The 20,464-nt window shown below is 45.2% G+C and overlaps 1 protein-coding gene across 1 annotated transcript in view; it reads left to right on the top strand.

The window, feature by feature from the left end:
* Nucleotides 1-4,393: 4,393 nt before the first annotated feature.
* The window catches only part of LOC148111582 (maestro heat-like repeat family member 5), a 30,569-nt gene continuing 14,498 nt past the window's right edge, over nucleotides 4,394-20,464 (top strand). Inside the window, exons 1-13 of the mRNA XM_087880769.1 lie at nucleotides 4,394-4,449; nucleotides 10,057-10,477; nucleotides 11,196-11,332; nucleotides 12,658-12,753; nucleotides 13,797-13,913; nucleotides 14,745-14,867; nucleotides 15,400-15,549; nucleotides 16,119-16,238; nucleotides 16,799-16,878; nucleotides 17,395-17,530; nucleotides 17,889-17,984; nucleotides 19,462-19,566; nucleotides 20,107-20,242. Of these exons, the coding sequence (XP_087736895.1) occupies nucleotides 10,096-10,477; nucleotides 11,196-11,332; nucleotides 12,658-12,753; nucleotides 13,797-13,913; nucleotides 14,745-14,867; nucleotides 15,400-15,549; nucleotides 16,119-16,238; nucleotides 16,799-16,878; nucleotides 17,395-17,530; nucleotides 17,889-17,984; nucleotides 19,462-19,566; nucleotides 20,107-20,242 (1,678 nt within the window). The 5' untranslated portion in view covers nucleotides 4,394-4,449; nucleotides 10,057-10,095. The remainder of the gene's footprint in view (nucleotides 4,450-10,056; nucleotides 10,478-11,195; nucleotides 11,333-12,657; nucleotides 12,754-13,796; nucleotides 13,914-14,744; nucleotides 14,868-15,399; nucleotides 15,550-16,118; nucleotides 16,239-16,798; nucleotides 16,879-17,394; nucleotides 17,531-17,888; nucleotides 17,985-19,461; nucleotides 19,567-20,106; nucleotides 20,243-20,464) is intronic.

The following is a 20,464-nucleotide window of genomic DNA, read 5'->3' as shown; positions in this document are numbered from 1 at the left end:
AGCGTCGCTTTGTTTCTTCCTGGCTCCTGGGGACTTGAGTGCTGAGCCGAGTGCTGCAGCCAGGTTTTCGATCGTTTCGTCTGCTTCGGGCTCGATGGGTGAGCCCCCGCAGGCTTGTGATCTTGCTTGGGTGCTGTTTTGGGGGTCTTCCCCAGCGAAGTTGGGGTTCTCGCTGTTTCCCGCCATTCGATTTGAATCTCAGCTTCCCATTGGCTGTTGGCCATTCCAAGATGGCCACCGAGAGCATGGCGCGGAAATGAAATCCTCTACGTCCGGAGCTTCAGCTTGGGGATACCTTCCTCTTGCCGGGCTGAGGATTTCTTCTCTCTGTTGCTGGGTGCTCATCGCTGCTCCATTGCTTTCGAGTAGGCTTTGGAGTTTCGCGATGAGCTCCTCTTTGCTGGCAGTCGTTTCCATCATCCCCAGGATGGTGGATCGGAATTCTTCATTGCTTGGTGGCTCTGCCCTTTCGCAGTAGTAGGTTTCTTCTCTTGGCCCTTCGTCCCTGAGTTGTGGACTCGGGTTGTAGTCTCCATCACCTTCAGTTGTGGTGGTCCTTGCTGTGGCACCTTCGAGAACCTGCAGTTCTTTCATCTGTTTGATGTAGGCTCTGGTGGCCATTCTTTTCTCTGCCTCTGTCTGGGTTCTTGATTCTGCCATCTCTGTGAGTTGCGGGTAAACCGTCCTCTGCTACCAACCTGTGACTGATTTCTAGGATCTTACCCAATAACTCCAAACACAGGATGCAGTGAACCAATTCTCTTTATTGATCAATGTTTCTATTACAGTTATTTAGCTGGAAATGGCCCCTGGACGCCTGGACCATGTCTTAAGTACCTGGGAGGCGGAGCTAAGGTAAGGAGGGGTCAGGGGAGGATCTAGGTGGATGTAGAGTTAACCCTTATCATACCTGGGATGGTGAATGGTGGGCATTTATACATAACAGAACCAGCCTATGCCAGTCTTCAAAGCCCTGAAACCTCATTGAACATCAGTTAACTCTGCATTCGTATTTGTCTTTATCTCCCCTCCCATTTGTGTTTCCTTATTTATTTATTTTATTAAATTTCTATACCGCCCTTCTCCCGAAGGACTCAGAGCGGTGAACAGCCAGAAGATAAAACACAGAGATACAAAAATTTAAAATAGATTAAAAACGAATTAAATAATTTGGCTGAATTTAAAATACCCCATAATTTAAACAGATTAAAATTTGTATTTAAAATTTATATTTAAAAGGGGAGAAGATTTAGGCCAGGCCAGCTTGATGAAAGAAAAACGTTTTAAGCGTTTTTGCAGGACTAACATCTCTGAAAAAGGGGGCAGAATGTCAGAACTGCAATCTTCAACTTGGCACTTCACTGGCGTCCTGCCACCAATTGTTAGGGGAGAGGATGGAGGCAATTGTCACGGACAGGGTAGAGTTGGCCTACAGGGAGGGCGTGTAACAGGCTTCAAAGAAACCACAGGTGTGAGAACCAGCCTGTTCCAGTCTTCAAGTCCACAAAGCCTGAGAAAAGAATGCAAACTTCACCAAGAGGCACCAAACATCTGAGCGGTTCCCCAAACACCTCCTCGGCACACCATTGGTTGAAGACGGACCGGTCGGGGTGGGTGGATGGGATGGTGAGAAGGGGAGAAATTTGCAAATTTTTGACCAGGAGCTTTAGTTCTAGCCGGCTTTTGCTGCAACCACTAATTCCTCTTTTAAAAACCTATCACTTCAACCAAGTGACACTTCAACCAAGTGTCCGGGAGGATCCCGGATCTGCGCACCTTCCGTCATGCGCTTAAAACGTTTTTATTTCATCAAGCTGGCCTGGCCTAAATCTTCTCCTCTTTTAAATTTAAATTTTAAATACAAATTTTAATCTGTTTAATTATGGGGTATTTTAAAATTCAGCCAAATTATTTAATTCGTTTTAATCTATTTTAAATTTTGTATCTCTGTGTTTTATCTTCTGGCTGTTCACCGCCCTGAGTCCTTCGGGAGAAGGGCGGTATAGAAATTTAATAAAATAAATAAATAAATAAATAAAACGGAGTGGAGGGTCTTTCTTTCCTAACGACCTACTTTTGGCAAGCCTAACAACATCATCCTGGGCAAAGGAAGGAGGCCAGGAACTTCCTGACATGATTGGGATACCTACTAGAAACACTCACGTCAAAGGACTCTTCCACCACATTTTTGTTGCGATTTGGCGAGATCTGGCCATGAATGGTGTGGATGGGTTTTAATTGTTTTCTTTTATTGAAAAGTTTTACAAACAAGAATTTTTTTTCCAAATATTTCCCCTCCCCCGCTCCTTTCCCTCCCCCCTCTACCCCCCCCCCCCCCGGACTTCCCAGAACAAAATACAGGTAAAACAATTAACAGTCATATGCTAAGCTAAGCTAACTAACTACAGATTCCTATCTCCCCCTCGACACTTTAACTCACCTTTTACTTAACTAAATATACATACTCTTAACTTTTCTATTCATTCATAAGCTATTTGATACTTTTTAGTCCGATATTTGTTTTGAATATAATCAATCCATCTTCTCCATTCCAATATATATTTTTCTTGTGAGTGATCTTTCAAATATGCTGAAATTTTCGCCATTTCTGCCAAATTTGCCACTTTTAATGTCCACTCTTCAATAGTAGGCAATTCTTCCTTCTTCCAGTATTGCGCCACCAAAAGTCTAGCTGCAGTTATTAAATTTAAAATCCATTTAGTCTCTATAACCGTACAATTATACCCAAGAAAAACAATTGTGGGGTAAACTTTATCTTCTTTTTAAGAATATTTTGGATAATCCACCATATTTTAATCCAAAATGCTTTAACTTTTTTACAAGTCCACCATATATGATAATCACAATCACATCTCCAACACTTAGATTGCAAATTCGGATACATGCAAGCCAACTTTTTAGGATCTAAATGCCATCTGTAAAACATTATATAAAAATTTTCTCTTAAATTTTGTGCTTGCATAAATTTTACATTTGTTTCTATTTCTTGCATAAGTATCTTGGTTACCCAAACCATGTCTATTCTGGACCAGGACTTATGGGGGTTAGAATAATATGTGAATTTCTTTACCTCGGAATTATTAAATCTGCAACCATCTATTAAATTCACTTCTTGTACTAAATCCATAAAAGTTCTAGGCAGTACATTTTTCTTTTTTTTATTACTCTGATCACTGCTATAATCCTTTTTACATCTACAATTGAGTTGAAATCGCCGATCAAACATATATTCCCTATTTTTTCTTCTATTATCTTTTGATGTACTTTTTTTTTGTAAAATTCTAATTGTCCACTGTTCGGCGCATAGATAACCACCAATAACATACTTTTATATTTAAATTTTACTTCTATCATCAATATTCTTCCTACTGAATCTGCATATCTCAATTTACACTCTATTCCTTCTCTAATGTACACCACTATTCCTCTTTTCTTTTCTTCCGCTAGTGTTACAAATGATTCCCCTAATTTTTTACGTAATAAGTATTTTTCATCTTGTTTTCTTATGTGTACCTCTTGAAGGCACACAATATCCATTTTTTGTTTTATCACTTTTCTAAAAATTTGATGTCGTTTAGCCAGAGAATTGAGAGCATTTACATTTAATGATAAGATTTTAAAATTTTGTTCCATTCCTTTGTGGTTCTACTATGCGATATTTCCTATTACTTCCTGTCCTTTCTCTTAGCTCTTCTTTTCACTCCTTCTTCCTCTTGAGGTTCCCCTTCTTCCTCTTTATCTCCTTCCTCTAGTAGTTTTTCTCGCTCTTCTTGTTTTTGTGTCCTTTAAGTCCTCCGTTCCGGTTCCTCCCTGTTACTATTTGCTCCTTCTATGCCCATCATTTGGTCATGCAGGTTCTGTGCTCTGTGCTGTGAATCCACTTTTATTTTTTTTCCCTTGCCACGACACCACCATTCCTTCCGGTATTATGCATCTAAATGGTATATGCCGTTTATTTAATAATGTGGCTAGGAACCAATATTCTTTTCTTAGTTCTCTTATTCTCTTAGGTACTTGCTTTAGCGTAATTATTTCTTTGCCTTTATAAAACATGGGTTCATTTTTTGTCATTTTATAAACAATGTCTCTTATTTGGAGGTGGGGGTGGGGGTGGGGATACAGTACAGCCTCAATTAATAGGACTAAAAACCCAATGTCAGACCAAGCTATAATAATAATGCAAATCCAGAGCATGTAAATAAAAATATCAATCTCTGCTATAATTTTCTGTTGATGTAATTTTTTGTTGCAGTGAATGAAACAATACTGATTTGGTGCGCAGGACATCTGCCAGGACCCCTCTGAAGGCTTCTCAGGGGGAGATGGAGCCTGGCCTGAAAGAGCCCCCTCCCTTGCCAAGGAGGCCCGAGAGGGAAAGGGCTCCGGGGAGAAAACGCTCACCAGACGCCGTCCTGTCTTCATATCCAGGTATAGATGCTACAGGGCTGGGCTACCTATGGAACCAGCCTTGTCCTATCACATCAGCCCACCCCACACAATCAATCCATCCATCCATCCATCAATCCATCCATCAGGACAGAGCCAGAAGGGAAAGGTGTGACGAATTTGCCAAGGCTCTGGGGGAAAAGTTTACCCTGAAGTCGTTGGGGCGGGTTGACAGGTACCTGGGTGTACATATCTTGGCCACTAAAAAGGGATTTGCATTATCCCCCCCCCCAAAAAAATTGAGGAGTTGTTGGCCAAATGCAAAATGGCGGAGTCTAACTCAACGCATAGCCCCATGCAAAGTGACTACTATGGCCATAATGACAAGGACAGCCCTGAGTTCACAGATAATAAATTTTATAGATCTGTGATTGGCTCCTTGCTATACATTAGCAATTGGAGCAGGCCTGACATAGCTTTAGCTGTAAATCTATTGTCCAGGCATGTGGAAAACCCAAAGGAATTCCACTGGAATGCTGTCAAGAGGGTACTTAGGTACCTCAGGGGCACGGCCGATGCCCTCTTTATGCTGGAACCAGAGAAGGGGAAGCCGGCCCAGCTCTCCGCTTACTCGGACGCAGACTGGGCTGGTGACACCAAGAGTAGACGGAGCACCTCTGGTTTCCTCATACTGCTAAATGGCTGTCCTATCCATTGGCATGTTAGGCAGCAAAAATTTGATTCTTGCTCCACGGCCGAGGCAGAATATGCCAGCCTATCGGGCACAACAAACGACTTGATTTGGTTCAATGCTCTGGTAACGAGCATCTGGGCACCTCCTACTCTGCCCATCCAAATTCAAGAAGATAACACGGCCGCAATTGGAATCTCGGGGGCGTACACGGTGGGCTCTAGGTCACGCCACATAGACATCCGCTACAAGAATGTCAGGTAGCTTGCCAGAATGGGGTTTGTACACATCAAACATTGTAATACAACCGACCAGTTAGCTGATCTGTTCACAAAACCTGTGCCCATTGACCGACACAACCTTCTGTGTAAGCGTTTGTGTTTGCTCCTGTAAACGATGCATCTGCATGTCTATGACGCCTGCTCACCCCCTCACTCATACTCACTGGCACCTGTCATTGGCTGGCAAGAAGGGGAATTGTTAGGTGTTTTGTGCCAGCCATGGCAGTTTCTTAAAAGGCCACCAGATGGGAGCAAAGAGGCACCTTTGATCCCACTGGTGGGCCAAAGGGCTCCGGCCCCTGCAGCCCCATTGGGGAGAGTTAATGGCCCTCCGGCCCCCTCACACTTTGGTAAGGGAGAGGCCAGGGGCCCCTCTAAGAATCCCTGCACAGGGGCTGCTCTTTGGCTCTTGTTCTAACTTCCTACAGGACTGAACCAGGGGCTCAATCCAGGCATGGATGCCTCCTTTTACTCTACTTTACTTCTAAATAAAGATTCAACGTGATTGCATCCTTGCGTGCTGCCTTTTCTTGGAAGTGGCCTCAACGAACCATCGATCTTTGTGAGATCCCTCACATCCCCATCATCTTTGCTGGTCAGAAAGTCAGAAAAGGGGTCATGTGACCCCAGGACATTGCAACCGTCATAAGTACATGCCAGTTGCCAAGCCTCTTGAGCTGAATTGTGGCTGTACGTCTAGGTAGCCCAGCCCCAGAGACGAGGCAGGCCCCCAACCTCCTGACCTTCCCCAAGAGCATGAAGACTCAACTCTGCCAGCTGTCTGGGGGCCCAGGGGGGCCCTGCAAGCCATGGGGGGGAGGGGTTGGGGGCCGAAGGAGCTTCTTCTCCTTTCAACTCTGCAATTGTCCCTTTTGCCTTTTTTAAAAAAACAAACCTGTTTGGCTTTTTTTAAAAAAAAACTTTGCTTTCAACTGCAGCTTTTGTATCGTTGGAGAGTTTTACCAAAACTACTACAACACTTCAGCGATGATGGGCAGTGCAGAAACTGGACCCCCCCAAAAAATCATATATACAAGTAGTCCTCGATTTACGACCACAACTGAGCCCAACATTTTTGTTGCCAGTTGTTAAGTGAATCACTGCAATTCCTAAATTAGTAACATGGTTGTTAAGTGAATCCGGTTTCCCCCTTGGCTTTGCTTGTCAGAAGGCTGCAAAAGGGGATCACGTGACTCCTGGGACACGGCGACTGTCATAAATGTGAGTCACTTGCCAAAGGTCCAAATTCTGATCATATGACCGTGGAGATGCCAGAATGGTCATAAGTGTGAAAAATACTTTGTTCAGTGCTGTTGTAATTTGAACCAGCACTAAAAGAACGGTTGTAAGCCAAGGACTCCATAAGAATAGAATAGAATAGAATAGAATAGAATAGAATAGAATAGAATAGAATAGAATAGAATAGAATAGAATAGAATAGAATAGAATAGAATTAGAGAGTTGGAAGGAACCTTGGAGGTCTCCTAATCCAACCCCCTGCCCATGCAGGAAACCCTACACCAGTATATCATATCTCCTATATCTCATATCTCATAATAAGAAAAATTAAAAAACCAAGCTCGGTAGCAGACTTAGCCAATCAAAGAACAAAGTTGATCAGCCTTAATCTTGGTTAGGTTCTTTTGAGATCTAGCACGTTGAGGGACACCATCACACTGGGTCATTCCATAGTGACCCCTAGCTTTGCTCCCCATAATGTCGCTAATGTTTTTTGTGGTTTTTTTGAGAAACTTTATTGAGATTTTTTACAAAAAAGAAAAAAAACATAAGTGTACTGACATTTACAGTTAGTATCAGATGTGCAGTGTTTTAACTATATACATAAATAATACTTGGTGATATTTCAAATCACTTTTTACCGTTATTTAACACACCTTTAGGTCTTTCTTTCATTTTATCATGCATCCACTTGTACCACCTTTCCCACACAATATAATAAACTGACTTCTCATCATCGTTTAATTCATGAGTTAATTTAGTCATCTCTGCGCACTCCAATATTTTCCTAATTGTGAACTCTTCTGGTGGTTGGGTTTTCTCTTTCCAGTACTGTGCGTATGCCAATCTGGCGGCTGTAATTATGTGGATCATTAAATGTATCTTTTCCTTTCCATATGGCTTCTTTACTATTCCCAGGAGAAATATCTCTGGTGTTAATTCAATATCTTCGCCAATTATTTCATATAACCATCTCCTGATCTTGTTCCAATATCCTTTCGCTTCCGGGCATGTCCACCACATGTGAAAGAAGGTGCCTTGACCGTGGCCACATTTCCAACAATTAGGATGTATATTAGGGTATATCTTTGCTACTCTGGCCGGGACTAAATACCATCTATGTAGCATTTTATAATGGTTTTCCTTGTATGTCGCCGCTGTAGTCAATTTAAGATTCCTATTCCATGCCTCCTCCCATTCCCCAAAATTTATATCACGCCCTATATTTTTCTCCCATGCATTTATTTGATTCTTTGTGATATCTTCGGACTTGTCATCACCTAATAAATAGTTGTATAGTTTGGCCAGAATCTTTTTATTTGTTCCCATCAGGACTTTATCCAATCCATTTGATCCAAGTTCTAAACCGTATTGTTCTTTGTCTTTGTGATATCTAGATTTTATTTGTGAATAGGTCCACCAATCTAAAGTTATTCCTTGCTCTCGTAAAGTATCATTTGATTTAAGATTCCCTCCTTCGTCTAAGATATCTTTGTACCAGCCCATTTTCTCCATCCCCCATCTATTGGGGTGGATCAGGGCCTCCATCGTTGAGAACCAACTTGGAATTTTTTTGTAATATCTTTGCCTAATCGGGGTCCATGTTTGTATCAATGAGTCTCTAATTTTATGTCTATGGAAATATGTCTTCCTTTTCTTCTCTACATCCCAAATGTAGGCATGCCACCCTTTTTGCAAATCGTGGCCTTCTAGGGTAAGAATCCTCTCATTTTCCAGGGTGATCCAATCTCTTATCCAGACTAGCTTAGCTGCCCTGTAATATATTTCCCAATCGGGGAGTCCAAATCCACCTATATCTCTTTTGCCCCTTAAAATTTTAATAGAAAACCTCGGTTTTTTCCCCTCCCATATAAATTCTCTGATGATTTTGTCTAATTCTAAAAAAAACTTTTTCTCTAAATTTACCGGTATGTTTTGGAATAAAAATAGTATTCTGGGGAGAATATTCATCTTAATTGTGGCTATCTTGCCCAAAAGTGATCATCTTATTTTCTTCCATCTGTCAAGGTCTTGTTTCATCTTCCTAATTAGGGGAGTATAATTGTCGTCTTTTAAGGTCGAACATCTTGATGTAATCCAAATTCCTAGGTATTTAATTTTTTTGGCAACCTGTAGTCCTAATACTTGTTTTTCTGGCTCTCAGTTGTATTCTTAATCAATACTTTGGTTTTGGTTTTGTTCAATGTGAAGCCTGCCACCTCTCCATATTTACTTAATTCCTCTAGCACTTTTGGTCCTGATTCTATGGGGTCTTCAAGGATTAAGGCTACATCGTCTGCAAATGCTTGCGTCTTGTAAATTTCCTTCCTGATCTTCAGTCCTTTTATCTCCTCATTAATTCTAATTTTCCGTAAAAGAACTTCTAAGGCCAAAATAAACAATAATGGGGATAGGGGGCAACCTTGCCTTACTCCCTTACTAATTTGGAATGTTTTAGTCCTATGCTCAGTGACAGACTTAGCCAATCAAAGAACAAAGTTGATCAGCCTTAATCTTGGTTAGGTTCTTTTGAGATCTAGCACGTTGAGGGACACCATCACAGTGGGTCATTCCATAGTGACCCCTAGCTTTGCTCCCCATAATGTCGCTAATGTTATCAAGGGGGTTATCCAGGGGACCCTCCATATCCCATCCCTATTATCTTGGGGAGTAAGAGGCCCCTTGGGTCATGACACCAGCTGTCCCCCATGAGAACATAATGCGGTGATGTCACAGCCCCTGGGGCAGAGATATAAAGGCAGAAGGGATGAGAGGGGAGCTGTGGAGAGTTGAGGAGAGTAGAGGATAGTTGAGTTCAGTTGAGTTGTGTTGAGCAGAGTAGAGCAGAGCAGAGCGGAGGGGAGTGTTCTACTTTGTCAAATACCTCGCTGAAGCCTTTCAACTTTTATTTCTAGTCTGTCTTTCACAGTTACGTTGTTGGTAGGTTGGGCTATAGTTTCTTTTTGCATGCAAAGAACGAGTTAAGCAACTCTGCTTTCTCTCTGCTGCCTGTAATTTCCTTGCCGTCTTCTCTCTTTAGGGGACTTTTAGTTTGGTTGCTGTGCCAAACCAGACAGTTGTAGAGGTACAAAGGAGAGACTCCCAAATTCCTCTGTAGATCAGCAGCTCCTTGGGCAGTCTGAGCTTCTTGACCCAGGAAGAACATGTGATAAATAGAGATAGATAGATAGACAACTAGATAGATAGATAGATAGATAGATAGATAGATAGATAGATAGATAGATAGATGATAGATGATAGATGATAGATGATAGATGATAGATGATAGATGATAGATGATAGATGATAGATGATAGATAGATAGATAGATAGATGATAGATAGATAGATAGATAGATAGATAGATAGATAGATAGATAGGAGCACCAAGGACCCCTCCTTTCAACCTGGAGTTACAAAACTTCTCCTTTATTGACAGGATCTCCATCCAGTTCAAGAACTCCCTCTTCACGAGAGGATGGACCACATGCTAAAAAAGTTGCCCTTCTTGAAGAAGGAGGACAGCAAGGAGTCCCATCCACAAATTACGAATAATGACCCATGGCAGTGGAACAGTCACTTCTCTGGCTCCCACCCGTCCACTTCTTCGGCCACTCAAAGAACCACGCAGGTCTTGCCCCTTCTTGTAAAGGGTTCCCCAGCTCCAGTGGACATGAGCAAGAAGGTGCAGCCTCCAGCACTGGTGCTGCCAGAATTGGTGCGCAGGACCCCTCTGAGGGCTTCTCAGGGGGAAATGAAGCCTGGCCTCAAAGAGCCCCCTCCCTTGCCAAGGAGGCCCGAGAGGGAAAGGGCTCCGGGGAGAAAAAGCTCTCAAGACACCATCCTTCCCTCATATCCAGGTATAGATGCTACAGGGCTGGGCTACCTATGGAACCAGCCTTGTCCTATCACATCAGCCCACCCCACACAATCAATCCATCCATCCCTCCATCAATCAATCCATCAGGACAGAGCCAGAAGGGACCTTAGAGGTCTTCCTTCTCCAGAGACCAATTGCATTAAGCAATAAGTTTCTCTTCCTACCTTCTAGTGCTTTGGAAAATAAGTTGGCCCCCTCCTCTGTGTGCCAGCCCCTCAAATACTGGAAGACTGCTCTCATGTCACTAGTACACCCTTCCTTCCTTTTCCTAACTACCCAAATCCAAATCCTGCAATCGTCCTTCATCAGGTAGGGACGTTATGGTGCAGACTCCATCAGTCAAAGAGTTTCGACTGTGGGGCCTAGGAAGAGGGTCTTCTCTACTGCTGCCACTGTATTAGGGAACATCTTACCCTCAGAGGTGAGGAAAGACCCCTCCCTCTTAGCCTTTTTCAAAGGCTAGATCTAAATTATAAGATTACAACATCATGAAATTTCAAAGCAATACAAAATTCCAATTCCATATATAAGATGGTTGTCTAAGGACAGGAAGATCAGGGCCTCGAGACTTATGACACGTTTGACCCCTCCCTCAGGCTCAGCCTGGTGATCCACTACGCACTCCTTGTCTCTCTCTGCTTTGAGAAGGCTTGTCCTGTCGAATTGCCCATCAATCTCTGTCTGTCTCTTCTTCTCAGAACTCTCTGACGAGTCTTTCAAAAATTTATGGGAGAGCAGGAAGCCATTAAAAGGCAGACCCGTCAAAGAAATCTTGGATCTCATGGACGAGAGAGAAATATTAGAGACCATCTTGGACCATCTTCGTCCTTTCCAGGTAAGCAGCTGGGTTTGTGTCGCGGTGGGCCCTGAGGTCCATCGTGGAGAGGGTCCAGAAGCCAGGGCTGCCTCGGTGGAGATCATTTATCCCAAAAGTAGACAAATGTAGTTATGGAGAATTTGCTGAACTAGGGGGTCCTTGCTGGAAGGATCATGGAACGACCATGGAATGATTGCCTCAACCATTTTGGACTCCACCTCAACATCAAGACAGGATACTTAGGGACTGTCACCACCCCTGGAATGCTTCAAATCAATGGAGAAAACCTAAAGAAGGTGGACATTTTTTGGTATCTGGGATCCCACCTCCAATGTCAATGGTGACATCAATGGCGAGGTGAGAGCAAAGGAGAATGCAGCCTGGATACGTTGGCGAGAACTCACCAGTGTGTTACTGGACAGACGAATGGCCACCCATCTTAAATCTAAGACCTACAAGACAACCATCCGCCCTGTTGCACTGTCTGGCACTGAATGCTGGGCAGCAACAACAGGGACCAGAAGCTCTCTGCATGCCACGGAAATGCGAAATGGTCCTGAGTGTGAGAAACAGTCCATTTTTTTCAGTTGTAAACTATCCTTTATAACTTCGAACAGTCAGTAAATAAATGTTCTGACCCAAACACGACAAACCCTCTGAAGTGAACTCAAAGATTCCTTTATGAGGAGAGCCAGCAGCCCCGACAAAAAGTTTCTCTCTCACCACAGGCTAACAAGTCCATCCGGCAGGGAGAAGAATCGTTGTCTGCCACATCTATTCATCTCCGCCCCCTGCCTTTTATCCCCAGAGCTAGGGAGGGGCTTCGCTAGCAGTGGTGGCTCGTCTGTCCCAAGGACCGGCCCATAGATTTCCACTGCTCTCCTCTCCTCTGCCTTCTGTGTATCCGCGCGTCAGGCACTGGACCCAGATGTTCCTCCTCTTCCTCATCCACCTCCTCCTCCTCCTCCTCCTCCTCCTCCTCCTCCTCGTCCTCCTCCTCCTCCTCCTCCTCCTCCTCGTCCTCCTCCTCCTCCTCTGATTCGGCTGCTGGAGGGCCACAACAATAAATGGTGATAAATCAAGTTCTCACAATTTGTGGCAGAGATTTTCCAACCGTTCATCTCAAAAGCTGCCTCTGCTCCAGCTGATACAATCCGGATGGTCCTTGTTATGTGCTTCGTGTCTGTCCCAGCTAGAAAAGTCAAATTACTTATAATATGCATCCGGACGCAGAAGGGAAACCAATCCTCCCCTTGGAAACACACAGAAAGCTGTTCCTTCCTCTGCTCCTTCACTTTCTCACAACTTCTTTTTTGTTGTTCTTGTTGTTGTTGGCAAAGCAGATTCCTTCAGACCACAAACTGCCCAGGAGGAAAACAAGCGCATTGCCGCCCATCGACCAGAAGCAAAGCACGTCCCAGGTCTTGTCTAAAGACAAGGTAAATATGCGGAGGTTTTACACTTTTAGGGCCGCAGTTATCTTAGATGCAACATCAGAAGAGGACAGCTTGCCATGGCCAACTCACCGTGGCTGCCCACGAGCCACAGCAGACTCACCGCGGGTTAATTCAACCATTCCGTTCTCTCCAATAATGTTAAAAATCATTTTAACATTTGTCGTTTATGTTTCATTTGTCCCTCCTTTGAGGCCTCCTTTCTTTGACGCTTCTGTTCCACCATTTCCTCGATATTAGACAGACAATGAATAATAGAACTACAGACTTGGAAGGGGGCCTTGGAGGTCTTCTAGTCCAACCCCCTACTGAAGGAGGAAACCCTTTCCCATTTCAGGCAAACGGTTGTCCAATCTCTTCTTAAAAGCTTCCAGTGATGCAACACCCACAACTTCTGGAGGCAAACTGTTCCACTGGTTAATTGTTCTCACTGTTTGGAAGTTTCTCCTTGGTTCTAGATTGGTTCTCTCCTTGATAAGTTTCCATCCATTGTTTCTTGTCTTGCCTTCGGGTGCTTTGGAGAATAGGCTGACCCCCTCCTCTTTTTGGCAACCCTTGAGGTATTGGAACCCTGCTATTAGTGTAACTCTTGTTCCCTGGTGAGTTGGCCACGGCAAGTAGGCCATGGCTAGTTGGCCATGGTTAGTTGGCCAAGCCAAGAGGGCCATGGCAAGTTGTCCCAATCCACCACGGAGAGCTAATGCATGTAAAAAGATGAAGCTGCCAGATCTCCACAGAAACCATAAAGGATCTCAGGACGGCCAAACAGAGAATCAGCAAAGGGCACCTATGGGGATGGGGGAGGGGGGTTAAAGTAGCTTTTCAAGAAGAAGAAGAAAGTCAAAATGGCAATTATTGACTTATTAGATTCGTATGCTGCCCATCTCCCCGATCAGGTCACCCAGGACCAGTTTCCGTGTGCTTGACCACACGGAGTCCTTTTCTGATCCTAATTTCTCCTATATTTCCTTTCCCTGGCCGTTTGGTGGAGCTCCCTAGGACTCACGGACTCTTTTTCCCACCTTCAGATTAGCCTCTACAAATATTATGGCGTTAAACTGCGAAACTCAACACAGAAGGACCTGGTGACGGAACAGCTCCAAAGCCTTCTAAGTTTTTCACTCCAGGAAGAAACAGACCGAGAGGTGAGTGGCAGTGGGATGCCTGCGGGGGCTGAGACCTCCATCTTTGTGGGGTCCTTGGGGCTCTCTGAGCTTGGATGTTTTCTTGCAGACGTTTAGTGACCCAACTAGGTCACCTCATCAGTGCCAGAAGAGAACAGGTTTTGCAGAATAGAGGTGAAGGGAGGAGGAGGAGGAGGAGGAGAATTGTGGGGTCCTTGGTGCTCTCTTAACTTGGTTGTTTTCCTGTAGATGTTTCATGACCCAGCTAGGTAACATCATCAGTGCTAGAAGAGAATGGGGGTTACAGAGAGGAGGAGGAGGAGGAGGACTGTGGGGTCCTTGGTGCTCTCTGTGCTTGGTTGTTTTGTTGCAGACATTTGATTACCCAGCTAGGTAATTTCATCAGTGCTAGAAGGGCCTGGGGTTTGCAGAGAGGAGGAGGAGCAGGAGGTGGAGAAGGGGAGGAGAAAGCGGAAGGTAAAGACAAAGGGTTAGGTGCAAATAAGAGCCTTGGTGGTGCAGCGGACTAAAATGCTGTTAAGTAGCACGTAGCTGCCAGCTGCCGGCAATTACTGTGAGTTCAAATCTCACCAGGCTCAAGGTTGACTCAACCTTCCATCCTTCCGAGGTAGGTAAAATGAGGACCCGGATTGTGGGGGCAATAAGCTGACTTTGTATAAAAAAGAACACCGCTTGGGGGGGGGGGAAGCCCTACTAAGCAGGTCTATACAAAAGTATGAAGGCTATTGCTTAACGCATTGTAAGCCGCCCTGAGTCTCCGGAGAAGGGCGGCATATAAATCGAACCTATAAATCAATAAATGTCCTAATTCACAAACATCGCTTTGCCTAGGGAATCTCGGAATCCATTCGAATGGCATCCTTTTGCCACCTGCCTGAGATTCTGGTGGCCCTGGAGGAGGCTGGCCAGTTCAGGCAGACAAAAGGACCGTTTGCAGTAGAAGCCCCCATTGAGGTAAGACCAGGGATGGGGTTGCAAGGTCTGAAACTCAGTGCAGAAGGAGGCTGGGGGATTCTGGGAAGGAGAGTCCAATGTGCTTAGAAGGACTTAGGCTCCAGGCTGTCAGGTCTCCTCAGATTGGTCATAGATCTCGTAGATGTAGGTGGTGCTGAAATTCTCCATCTCCATCTCCCGGAGAACTATTTTATAAGGCTAGAGAAGATTAGGAGCTGCCCCAACAAACACCTCGAGTAGACCCAAAGGTGCTTTTTCCAAAGGCTTGGGCTTGGTTTTTTCCTGAAGACATTTCGCTTCTCATCCAAAAAGCTTCTTCTCTTTTGACCCAAGTCAGACCTGAAGAAGCTTCTGGGATGAGAAGCGAAACCTCTTCAAGGAAAAACAAAGTCCAGTTGCCTTTGAAAAAGCCCCTTTGGGGCAACCGTGACCTGGATGACTAAGAAGCTCCATCAGTTTCCATCCATTGCTTCTTGTCTTGTCTTCTGGTGCTTTGGGAAAGAGTTTGACCCCCTCGTCTTTGGACTGACAGGACTCACAGACTCTCTCCGAGAGATGGATTCGGACCACATTAATACTCTGCTATGGCCAGGCAGTCCTGGGAGCGCAAGTAGAGGACATGATGCCTTTCCTGGACAACATTGTCTCAGAAATACTCTATCAGTATTCCAGCATGAAAAAGGTAGGCAGGTTTCCACCCTCTACTTCTCTTAATGCTGAGTTTAATCACAAGAACAATTATAATCCGGAGTCCTTAGCTTGTTTGATTTCTTAAAGACATTTCATGACCCAACTAGCATGTTGTGGGAGAGGAGGAGGAGGAGGAGGAGGAGGAGGATCTATGGTCTTGTTGCATTTATTATCCTCAAGGCAGCGCTCCTGCATTACACTCTTTCTTCCTTTCCACACAACAACTCTGTGACGTGTTTTGGATTGAGACTGGCCCCAACTCACCTAGCTGGCTCTCGTGCCTAGGGCGGGACTTGAACTCACAGTCTCCTGGTGATTGGCCCAAAGACAGTTGGCCTTTTTCCCTAAGGAGGAACTAGAACTCACCATCTCCTGGTGATTGGCGCAAAGTCTCTCAGCTGCCTTTCATCCTATAGTGGGACTAGAACCCAGAGTGTCCAGTGATGTTTTGATTGGGGGCCCCCAGAGTTCAACCAAAGACAATCGGCTACGTAAAGGTTTCAGTAAATAAATACATCCTCTTCCTTCTGGTTTCTTTTCATTCCCACTGGGGTTTTCCAGGACGAAGGGCTGAAGAAAGCCTTCATGAGGTCCATCATCATGATCACCAAAGCTGTTGCCAACAGCAGGAGGCAAGACCTCGATTTGCCCCAGAAACAGGAACTGGTCACAAACATCGTTGTAAGTGGGGAGAGGGGGGGAGGCAGGTGCTCCTGGGCGTCTTTCTTTTTGGAAGTGAATTTGAACCGAATTGAATGCCAATCAATGGAGCCTGAAAGGTTTTGTTGCTAAGTGGGACATTTGTTAAGGGAATTCTGCCCATTGTACGACCTGTCTTGCCACCGTTGTTAGCCGAATCATTTTCGTTCAGTTAATCGCACGGCTGTTAAGGGAATCTGGCTTCCCAATTTTATATAGGTCATCAAGAGGCCACAGTTACCCACCCCTGACTTAAATCATGGTCACGGGACACTGCAAACTGCCATCAATGCAAGCTGGTGGCCAAGTGACCGAAATGGGGTCACAGGATCGCTGAGGAAGGGGCGCCTCTCGGAACTTGGCATCTGGGTCATAAGTAGTCCTGAAGAGATCCCTCAAAACTTTAAATGGTGGCTAAGTGACCAGTTGTAAGCTGGGGACTTCCTGTGTCAACCAGAAAAAGCGTAGGGCTGGGAAGAGGGCCAGCTGGAGGGTGGCCATATCTCAGGTTCTTTCTTAGATGGGTTTCCTTCTCTTTTCAGGAAGTCATTGAAGATGAGCCCGCGAGACCCTTGTCCATCGAAAATCTCCATCAAGCGATCATCACCATCACCTGCATGAGGTATGTACCTGCCAAGAGACAGAGAGAGAGAGAGAGAGACAGAGAGAGAGAGAGAGACAGAGGAAGGAGGGAGGGAGAGAGAGAGAAATCCTGCATCCTGTTTTGGTCACCACAATATAAAAAAGATGTTGAGACTCTAGAAAGAGTGCAGGGAAGAGCAACCAGGATGATGAGGGGAGTTCTGATATTTGAGGGGCTCTCACAGAGAGGAGGGGGTCAACTTCCTCTCCAAAGTAGCTGAGAGCATGATGAGAAGCGATGTATGGAAGCTTATCAAAGAGAGATCCAGGAGAAATTTCCTGACACCGAGAACAATCCATCAGTGGAACAGTTTGCCTCCAGAAGTTGGGGGTGCTCCATCCCTCGAGGTTTTCAAGAAAAGAGGGGACAACCATATGACTGGGATGGTTTAAGGACCATCAAGCAAGGGTTGGAGTAGAAGACCTCCGAGGTCCCTTTTAGCCTAATGAGTCTATGATCTTCTCACCCTCCTCCTCTTTTCTCGTCTTTCATCAGCCGTATGAAGCCCCCCTTGAACTCCGAGATGAGGTCTAAAGTGGTGAGAAAAAGCATCCAGAAGGTGTTTTCCTTGCCGGCTTACCTGGTGACAAAACTGAACGTGAACGGCCCAGGACAACCAGCTCAAACTCAGGTGAGCAGTCCAGATGGAGCCAAGCCATCTGAGATCCACCTGGAAATAAGCATGATTCAAAATCTCCTCCAAAACTCTGGATCCATCCATCGAGCCCAATGTCCTTTTGTTCCTCGTGTTCAGCCGAGAAAGCATTTCCTCCAACTCTGGAAGAAAAACCAGCCCTGCAAGACGGGCCACTCCGTTGATTGCAGAAGGGTGGACTTCAACTCCCAGAAGTCCGTGGCTGGCTCAGGATTGTTGGGCGTTGCAGTCCACCAGTCGTCCTGAAAGGGCCATAAGTTCCCCAGCCCTGGATTTCTTCCTCTTTCTTCCTTTACACCACTTCTTCCTTTAGATATTCTTTTTCTCCTTCTAGGATTTTTATGACCAGATGGTGACCACCTGCAACACCATGCTCACCGCCTTGCTGTCCGAGGCTCCCAATTTGGATTCCCTGCAGGATGTCTTGACGGTAAAGAGTGATTCTTTCTCGGGGTTGGTCAGCCAGATGTTTAGGCTGGATTTGGCGATTCTGTCCAGCTGTCGAGCCCCTCCCAAGGACCCGGGATAGGCAAATGTGGCTGTTGGGTGGACAACTCGTCCCATGGGACAATTCAACCATTCAATTGAACTCATTTCAATAGTTAAAAAATGATGTTCATTTTTGTCATTTACATTTGTTTTGTCCCTCCTCTGGCATCTTTTCACTAATGATTCTATTCCACTATTTCTCCGATATTCGTGTCTCTCTTGTCCCACGGCAAGGAGGAAGGGAGGGAGGGAGGGAGGAGATGATAATAAGAGTGAGGGAGGGTCTCAGGGAAGTCCACAGGTGCCCCTGACACGAGAGACGTTGAGCTGGCCACTCCCACCTCGGCCACGCCCCCCTCGAGGTCAAACACAACCTTGATTCGGCCCTCCATGAAATCGAGTTTGACACCCCTGTCATAGAGCCTCGAAGCTGTTCCGAGTAAAGCTGCCTTCTGCAATTGACCGATGCAGATTATGTCGATGCCGATGGGATTCATTTTAGCAACAGAAATTTTGGACTCATTGTGGTCATAAGTCGAGGACTACCTGTATTTGTGATGGTTGCAGCATCCTGGGGGGGGGTGTCACCTGAACACCATTGGCGAACTGCCCAACTGGCTTCCGACAAGCCAAAGTCTACGGGGAAAGCGAGATTTGGCTAATGACTGCATTATTCACTTAAGGACCACAGGGATTCGTTCAACCCTGGCAAAAAAAGGTCGTAAAGCCAGTCACAAGTCGCCTAACATCCACCTTGGTAAGCCACCCAAATTCTGGTCGTAAGTCAAGGACTACTTATACAGGAAGTCCTCGACATACAGCCATTCATTTAGTGACCGAGCTGGGATGCTGCAACCGTCATAAAGATGAGTCATTGGCCAAGTGTTCAAATTTTGATCACGTGACCATAGGGATGCTGCAATGGTCATAAGTGTGAAGAATAGTCGTAAGTCCCTTTTTCAGTGCCATTGTAACTTTGAACAGTGACTAAATACTAATAGCACTTAGACTTACATACCGCTTCACCGTGGTTTACAACCTCTCTAAATGAGTACCCAGGTTCTTGTCCTATCTGGGTCCTCATTTGACCGACCTGGTAAGGACGGAAAGCTGAGTCAACCTGGAGCCGATCAGGATGGAACTGCTGAACTTCTGGCAGTTGGCAGAATTAGCCTGCAATACTGCGTTCTAACCACTGTGCCACCACGGCTCTAAATGAACTGTTGTAAGACTAGTTGTATTCCAGAAATCTTCAATTGCTACTCTAGTTTTCAGTCTAAAATAGACCTCAATTGACCAATGTCTCAAATTTGTTGAGCTCCTTAGATTTTCTCCCCAGTCCTGGCAACTTCTGTGGCTCTTCCAACTGTGAATCACAAATTCTTCCTTTCCTCCTCCTCCTTTGTTTTTCCTGGCAGCACATTAATCCCTGGATTGAATCTCCCAAGAGACACGAGAGAGAGAGGGCCATCAAGAGCATCAGACACCTCCTGAAGTTCGTTTCTGAAAACGTCAATTTCGACGTAAGTCACCGTTTGGGATGCGAAGTGAGATGTTTTCAAAGAAAGGAAGAAAAAGAAGAAAGTCCTGCTGCCTTTTGGAAAAAGCATCTTTGGGATGTGACCAGGAGGATATAAGGAGTCCCGCTTGATGAAGGGGTTGGAGGAGAAAACCTCCACAGTCCCTTCCAGCAATTGAGGTTCTGGGATTCTAAGGTTCTATGATTCTGGGATTCACAGATTCTAAGATTCAGAGATTCAGAGATTCAAAGATTGTATGATTTAGAAATTCAAAGATTCTATGATTCTAAGATTCTATTATTCAAAGATTCTAGGATTCACTGATTTTATGAATCTATGATTCTAGTCTTCTAAGATTCAAATATTGGATAATTCTAAAATTCTAAGATTTTATGTTTCTAAGATTCTGTGATTCTAGAATTCTAAAAGGTAGGATTCTAGGATTCTGTGGTGCTATGGTTCCTATGCTCTGATTTCAGTTGGCTGAAACCTTCATGAGCCCCCCTTCTCATCTTTCCCCTCCTTTTTGCTTCCTTTCATTAGCCCACAGGTGACTTTTCTTTGCTGGGACAGCTGGTGGCTTTGCTGGGCCTGCACGTTGGCGACACCAGCAAAGAAGTTGGCCAGACGTCCGCAGAGGCCGCCTACCACCTCCACCACCTCATCATGAGCAAAATGGGTGAGAAAGTTGGACTCCAAGGGCTGCCAGGAGCCCAGGGATGCGCACTGCCCAGGAGAGCACTGGGTGGCACAGCTTGTGGCGTGACCAAGACCCCGGTCGTTTGCCTGGGCAGAGATGCCTGGAATTGGCCGTTGGTATTGGCACCTCTCAGGGCCAGGGGTCATTTGAAGACTGAGTTTCTCACGTTAAGTGGATCCGTTAGGCCAGTGGTCGGCAAAC

The sequence above is a fragment of the Pantherophis guttatus genome, chromosome 18 (assembly GCF_059756535.1).
Source record: "Pantherophis guttatus breed Tessera chromosome 18, ASM5975653v1, whole genome shotgun sequence".
NCBI lineage: Eukaryota > Metazoa > Chordata > Lepidosauria > Squamata > Colubridae > Pantherophis > Pantherophis guttatus.
This window is presented reverse-complemented; position numbering and strand designations above follow the sequence as displayed.